A 6624-nucleotide genomic window follows, 5' to 3' on the forward strand; every position below is an offset into this window, starting at 1 on the left:
GACTGCTTTAGTTTCGTTTATTTTAAATTTTTCTTGCGTGAAGCTGCATATTCACTGTTCGCATATTGTCACCAGTTTGCGAGCATGCGCTTTCGGTTTAAGAACTGAACTGGAGGACACGTATGTGGTTTTCAAAAAGGTGCAGTTTTACGTCTTTTCGACCGCGTGGCACACGTTCCAAGGCGGATTTAAAGTGGTGGCGAAGGCTGGGCCGAAAAGTGGTTTAGCGCGACTGCAGCACAACCAGAGGATGGGGGGCAAAACACTCATATAAAGAAATGATAAAGCTACAAAATTGGAATGTAATTTTTAATAGAAAAGAAAAAAATATATTAGCACCTTGTTTTATGAAAGGTAAGTCATTTTATTAAAACCTGGCAAATTTTGTATTTTTGCAACACTCTTGACCTGCCCCTATTCATGAGTGTGCGGTGCATTACAGCGCGTCTTTGCTGGCCTTGTTTCGATACCCGGCTAACCCGGCCACAGTGGCGATTTCTTATCGCCAGCTGTCTGCGATGGCGCGCCTGGTAAAGCGTATAAATTTAGCTCGCCGGTCTCAAAATGCTCCTTTTGCGAAGTTTTCGTCGTCCTTGCACGTCGCTTCTTTGTCACCGTTCGGTAAGATTTGCACCCCGCTGCACCGCTGCGGCAGTTTTCTCGGTTTTGTCGTTTCCTTCGGCGTGCGGCCAGTGCGAAGTCTTTTTCCGTCTTTGCACGCTTCGCGCTCTTCTTTTGAAGCGCTTAGCGCTTCATTTCAAGATGAGCTTGCGGCATGTGAAGAAACGATGCTCCGTGGTACACCAAGGCGGTACACTGCGACAGCGTGGATAGTACCATTGGTGTCACGCTACACCGATTCCCGCTGGACTTTCACAGGTGAGCTCTTGACAGTGTCGTCTGCTCTAGGTATGCGCGATAGCTTCGATATGGTTTCGCCGGGCTGTTCGCTGGTGTTTCATAGCTGTAACCCGTTCGTGCGTACTTGGCTTCATGTTTTCGGGGATATTTATGTACTACACTGCAGGGCACACAATTTCAGTGCTGAGGTGTGCGAAAGAGGCCCACATTTTTCTAATTTATAGTGAGTTTCATGCAGCTGACTATCACCAACGTGAACTTCACACCGGGCTCTCAGGAGCAACCACGTGCACGCTACTGACCAGGAGGCCCATTTAGAACAAAGTTTGCTACCTGACAGCTCTGAGTACGACATTGTTTAGTTTTGGAAAACCATGAAGCCAATTTGAGGATCCCCTCGCAGCTGGGAGTATCGAAACTGAGCCTCGTGTATGTGCGCGGCTTTGAGGAGGCTTTAACTGGATTCGCTCAGCAGGAGTTATTGCCTGCCTTGGTATTGCTGTCCTACATATACATGACTGTCAGGGTAACTTTAAACGCACTTCACTCTCGTCACTCGTTGAGCTTAGAAAAGCAGCTAGCCGTGTGGCATGAGGATGAGCGTTACCGCACTCTGGGGCGCAGAGAGCTTGGCGCGAGCATTTACTACCATAGTTCAGATGTAATGCAAGTATAATTTACTGCAGTTAGCAGTGACAGGAATATTGACGCATTGGCGTTTCGAGTATGCGTATTCCTTTTGGCACAGTTGTATCTAACGTGCATGTTGCATCACGTCCAGGTGCCGAGCGTGGGCGCAGTTCTGCCGCAACGTCAGCCTGGAGAAGAAGGCGCCGTCGCAGCTACGAGAACTCAGGATTTGCTCGAGGCACTTCGAACCATCTGTGTATCTGCCGTCAGGAAGGCTGCGACACGATGCTTTGCCTACTCGAGCAAGCATTGCCGGTAATTTTTGTTATCAAACTTTTAAGGCATTCGCCGCTCTTGAAATGTCAGGTTTTGTGAAAAAATGAAATTTTTCCTTTTTGTCGTAACCGTAAACAGTCTAGCGTCTTTTGCAAAACGAATTATGTATCTGTCTTGTGGCTTTAAAAATTACAGTAAATTTTTACCTGCACCCTGCTAAACGAAAACGAAAATGGAAGTATCGCTTTCACGTGAGCACATATAATTATATAATATATAATTATACATATTATATATTCGTTTTACGTCTCTTGTATGCACTGTACACTGCATGTGAGGTTCGTGACAAATGTCCAACATAGCATAGAATTAGGTTTGTGCTTGTGGTAAGCTAATGGCACAAGCTTAGTAGGCGAAGGGTGCTCAAGCGAATTTCTAGGCACGGGTGCGGAAAAAGTACACTGACGGTGTGAATACTCTTGCCTGATATTTCCGGTAAAAAAAAAAGGATAATGGAAGTGGGATATTCGGTAGTCTGGTATGGCAAAGGGCTCCAAAGGATCTTAACGTGAGTCTGTCAGTCTTCCGGTTCAGGCTGTTTGATGCCGCTAGCCACTTCACCAACGGAAACCAGGCGACTCTACATGTTTTGCAGCAAGTGGGAGTTGAATCTTTCATATTCACCGTGAAACCTTGTCTCATGAACGGTCCCTGTCGTGTCCAGAGGGCATTCTCGTCCTTCCTTTGATAGCTCAAAAGAAGTGAGGGGGAAAAAAGGGTGAGCCTTCCTAAATGTTTGATGAATTTTAGTACTCCAGAACTTTGCTTTCTTGTATGCAGAGCTTCTTTTTTCATCTTCAGTCTTATCAGGATGCAATCTTATGCCGACTTGGGCAAGATACGCTTGGTGAAAAGCTTCTCGAGATATTGTGTGCTCATGTGTTATGTATCAAAGCATGCACTGAACGATTATAGAAATGCACTAATAATTGTTTGTGTTGTTGCCTTTTACCTCAATATTCATGCTAGCGAAAGCCAATGTTTGTACAGGTTTTTATTTTTTGCGATAATTGCTTACGAATTCATTCTTGTTGCATCTCATTGCGTAGGCCATAGGCTGACCTGCATAAATCTGTAAACAATATGGGGCACATTACTTGATTTGCGAGCTATCGTTGTTTGTGTGATAGGCGAATTTCGCACTCTTCAAAGTAAAACATAGCATATGAAAATTGCAAATGATTTTCTGGTGCTCCACAGCTGCTGATGACATCAAACTAATGTGCCTAACGATTAAGGGTGGTAAACAGAATTTTATTTCATTGGATAAGCATTTTTCTTTCTAGAGTGATGACAATGTGAACCGCATGCTGTGGAAGCTATAGTTCTTTGGAAATAATTTACTATAAAGGTACTGAATTCTCTTTTCTCTCCGCAATAATGTTGTCATTTCAGACACCTCAAGCGAATGCAGCAGCGACATGGACTGTTCACAATCTCTGAGCGAAACTTCGGCATCAGTGCCGCGGGCTGGAGAACCAGGTGAGCAGGGTTGTATGCATAACTGACATAAATCTTTTGAAAATGGTGACGACTGAAAGCTCATTGGACTGCTTCCTATGATAGCTGCTGTCTCCGGTGAACCTGTTTCCAAGGGGTACGTCCAGAGTCGGTCGTCCCAGTCGCTGCTACTCTTCCAAGAAGGTGATTGTTATTTCGTATCTGCTCGAACAGCCTGAGGAGGTATGGCTCAGATATATGCTACAATTCCTTGTCTGTGCGCTGTGCAGATGCAGATGGTGCCAGCCCTACTGGTTCTACGCTGAACCAAGCTTGTTCCCACGCCAGTGGCTTCATAATGGTTCAGTGTAAGTGTTAATTCCGCCTGTGGCGCTTAGTTATTATTTGTGCATTGTTGGGTTGCTGGCTTCCCTGTCAGAACTGTGCTGTCACTATATTTTGTTCTTTATATTCTGTGGGCGCAGCTGACCACACATATGCAGGACCAAGCACTGAAGCAAGCGCTTCATCTCTGGAACCTGGCACGGCAGGGGTGGCCGCAACACTGTCAGCGAGTGCTGATCTGTCACCAGGAGCTCTGTTCAGCAGTTCGCCTCTTTCTTATGAAGGTTAGCAAGGTTATGAAGGTTCTTATGAAGGTTAGAATAATCCCAGTGTGCTCTATGGTCTGTGTTGATGCGTCTACTTATGTCATGTTATGTTTGCTTCAATTGAAGCTGTCGTAGCATTGTTTTCTATACTTTTCAATTTCCTAACTGACAACGTTCGTGGCACTTCAGGGCTTTTTCCTATCTGCACTGTGACTATTGAGATGATTAGCCAACTTAAACAATACTGCTTGTGCTGCCTGTGACATGTATTTTTTGTTTGTGTGCCAAGGGTGTGCTTTGTGACTGTATTTGTTTGGTTGCTGCAATAAACAATGAATATGAAACTATGAAAACCATACTTGCCGTACACTCTATTGCGAACTGTGCACTTGAGCCAGTGCTTTGTGCATCATACCTTGCATCATACCTTGCTGTACTCAAAAGCTCTCAAAAGTACTAGCACCAGTATTTGCACTACGAATCATGCATGCTTCGCCAGTGTCTGGAAGTGTTGCTGCCTTTCTATGCTGCCCCTCCTTTACCAGTCACTTTCATTGCGTTCCCAATTGCACATTAACAAGGCCATAACTAGCAGGAACTCGAGCACATTTGATTGGCAAAGGTTGGGGCGCGCTGAAAGGCAGCAACCTTCGAGAGGCACGGGCTCGAAAACGCGGATTCTACAGAAAGACCGCTTTATAATTCGCGCCAAAAGCATACGTATGCGTGATGTCATTCTACGTCACGTTTGCGTAGTTTGCCCCTCAAAATCCAGGGGGCGCTGGAGTGCCCACGAGCCGCCATTTTTTGGACCAATGGACGTCTATGGAGCCTTCGCTACCAGTGTACATCTACCTTGCACGTTCAAAAGACTCAAAAGAGCGCGAGCGTGTTCAGCTAGAGCAGCTTCAATAATGTGTTTCAGCACCGCCGTACAGTAACCACGGTAACTGCTACTGTACGGCAAATGTTGCTAGGCAAGCCAGGCAATGGTCACAACGGCAACGCGTTACTGCTTTTGCGGCACGGCGAACCAGCTACGCTAAAACCGCCTAATATTTTACGATAAAAATTGTAGAATGCCATGGATGGCGAGAATTGCATATGGATGTGCTGAAAACTTGCAAGAAGAGAAAGTGGAGCAAATAGGGGCAGTTGATCGACAGCACCATATGCGTTTTGCATGTCTTCTTTGTCGGTTAGCGTATTTCATCAGCCATTACCAACGAGCGCGCACCAAAGATTTAGTCCTGTGTAGTCTCGAGGGCGTGTTCATGCCGAGTAATGTGATCTAAAAATAGCCGGGTGATCTGGTTGTGTCACGACGCAGCTGGCGTACGTCGTGGTAAGGCGTGAGGAAGGCCGCCGAAGGGGAGCAGGGGAACGCGCCGACAAAAGGGAGAGGCTCTCAGGGCGGCGTCGCGCGCGAGTGTCGGGAGCCTCCGCCTAAGCGAGGGGGAATGGTCCGATCAGACGCATGTGTCGTAAAGGGTTTCTCTCCGCTCGTTGTGGCATGTTTCTAGTTAGTCACGGCCGCTTGCTCGATGGGCCAGCGCCGCAGGCGAGCTGGCATCCGAGCAGCCTAGGCCAGAGGGGTTAACAGGACGCATGTGTCGTAAACGGTTTTTCTTCCGCTCGTTGTGGCATGTTTACCGTTAACCATGGAAGCTTGCTCGATGGGCCAGCGCCGGAGGCGAGCGGGCATCCGGGCACCCTAGGCCAGAGCGGCTAACAGGACGCATGTATCATAAATGGTTTCTTCCCCCTCGTTGTGGCATGTTTCTATTTAGCCAGGGCAGCTTGCAGCGAGCGGTGTGTTCGACATTTTGTGCTTTTCTTTTGCGTTGCAAGGCGTGTGTTTTATATTGTGTGCTTTTCTTTTGTGTGGTGGTATGTTGCTTCTGAAATGTGGCGGGAAAGTCACCTATTGGCTGAGGGTGTAGTTTTGGCGGGAGGACAAGGAGATGGGTGCGCGCTAAGGAGAGCGCGGGAGGTTGGTTGGTGGCAGCCGGACAGATCGGTCGTGTGCGGCCGGTGGTGGTCCCGGGGTCGCAGAGTTGGAGAAGGAAGTTGCTTGAGCGGCGGCCGGGCGGGTTGGCCGTGTGGTGGCCGACGGTGGTCCGGAGTCGCGAGAGTGTTGGAGTTTTGTCTATTTTTTAGTTAAAGTGGAGAGGCCGAAATCTGTCGGCATATGTAAATAAGTTGTAAATATTGTAATAAATAAGTAATTTTGAGGAAAGCCTTTCCAAGTGCCAACGTCGGAAGACCTGCACGCCTGTCTCAAACTCACCAGTCGCGAAGCACGTCCCCCGGGTCACTCACGAGACCCGCCCTCTACCACTCCACGTTAACATCTGGATGCAACAACATCGCACAAGAGAGAGCGAGGAAAAACAATATCGTGACTGGCGCAGCCGACAGGATTAAGGGACCGCTGCTTTGCGACGGGAGCGAGGAAGACAGAGGCAACGCAAGTTGAGAAGACGTCGAGCTAGTCAGCTCACCAGCAACGTTTGCCCTTGGGTGGGGAAGAAGAGTGGAAAAATGAACAGCAAGAAAGAAGAACGCCAGCACAAGAACAAGAGACAGCAGACGGATCTTCACCGATCTTCGCAACTTCGACACCGATGTGGGTGTGGAGAACAATCGTGGACCCGAACAGAGCAAGGGAGGGCGGACTCAATTGCAGCGGGACTTGACAGTGTGACGGCGATTCGTACCAGGACTGGTGGCACGTTAAAACGAA

The 6624-nt window shown here is 47.8% G+C and overlaps 1 protein-coding gene and 1 long non-coding RNA gene across 2 annotated transcripts; both read left to right on the forward strand.

Annotated features, from left to right (window-relative positions):
- The first annotated feature begins 462 nt into the window (after positions 1–462).
- Positions 463–3291, forward strand: LOC144103528 (uncharacterized). The gene is made up of 3 exons (XR_013308303.1): positions 463–879; positions 1643–1806; positions 3223–3291. It is a non-coding gene; the product is annotated as an uncharacterized LOC144103528 (long non-coding RNA).
- Positions 3292–3331: 40 nt separating this feature from the next.
- On the forward strand, positions 3332–3901 carry LOC144124700 (uncharacterized). Its single transcript, XM_077657544.1, has 3 exons — positions 3332–3471; positions 3558–3635; positions 3753–3901. Exons 1-3 carry the CDS (start codon positions 3387–3389, stop codon positions 3899–3901), a joined length of 312 nt encoding a protein of 103 aa, XP_077513670.1. The 5' UTR covers positions 3332–3386.
- Positions 3902–6624: the final 2723 nt, after the last annotated feature.

The sequence above is a fragment of the Amblyomma americanum genome, chromosome 1, assembly GCF_052857255.1.
Source record: "Amblyomma americanum isolate KBUSLIRL-KWMA chromosome 1, ASM5285725v1, whole genome shotgun sequence".
Classification (NCBI taxonomy): Eukaryota; Metazoa; Arthropoda; class Arachnida; order Ixodida; family Ixodidae; genus Amblyomma; species Amblyomma americanum.

Coding starts and splice junctions, on each gene's coding strand:
- LOC144124700 (XM_077657544.1), top strand. CDS start 3,387: ATGATAGCTGCTGTCTCCGGTGAACCTGTTTCCAAGGGGTACGTCCAG. Junction 3,472..3,557: donor GCTGCTACTCTTCCAAGAAG/GTGATTGTTATT, acceptor TGCGCTGTGCAG/ATGCAGATGGTGCCAGCCCT. Junction 3,636..3,752: donor TGGCTTCATAATGGTTCAGT/GTAAGTGTTAAT, acceptor CTGTGGGCGCAG/CTGACCACACATATGCAGGA.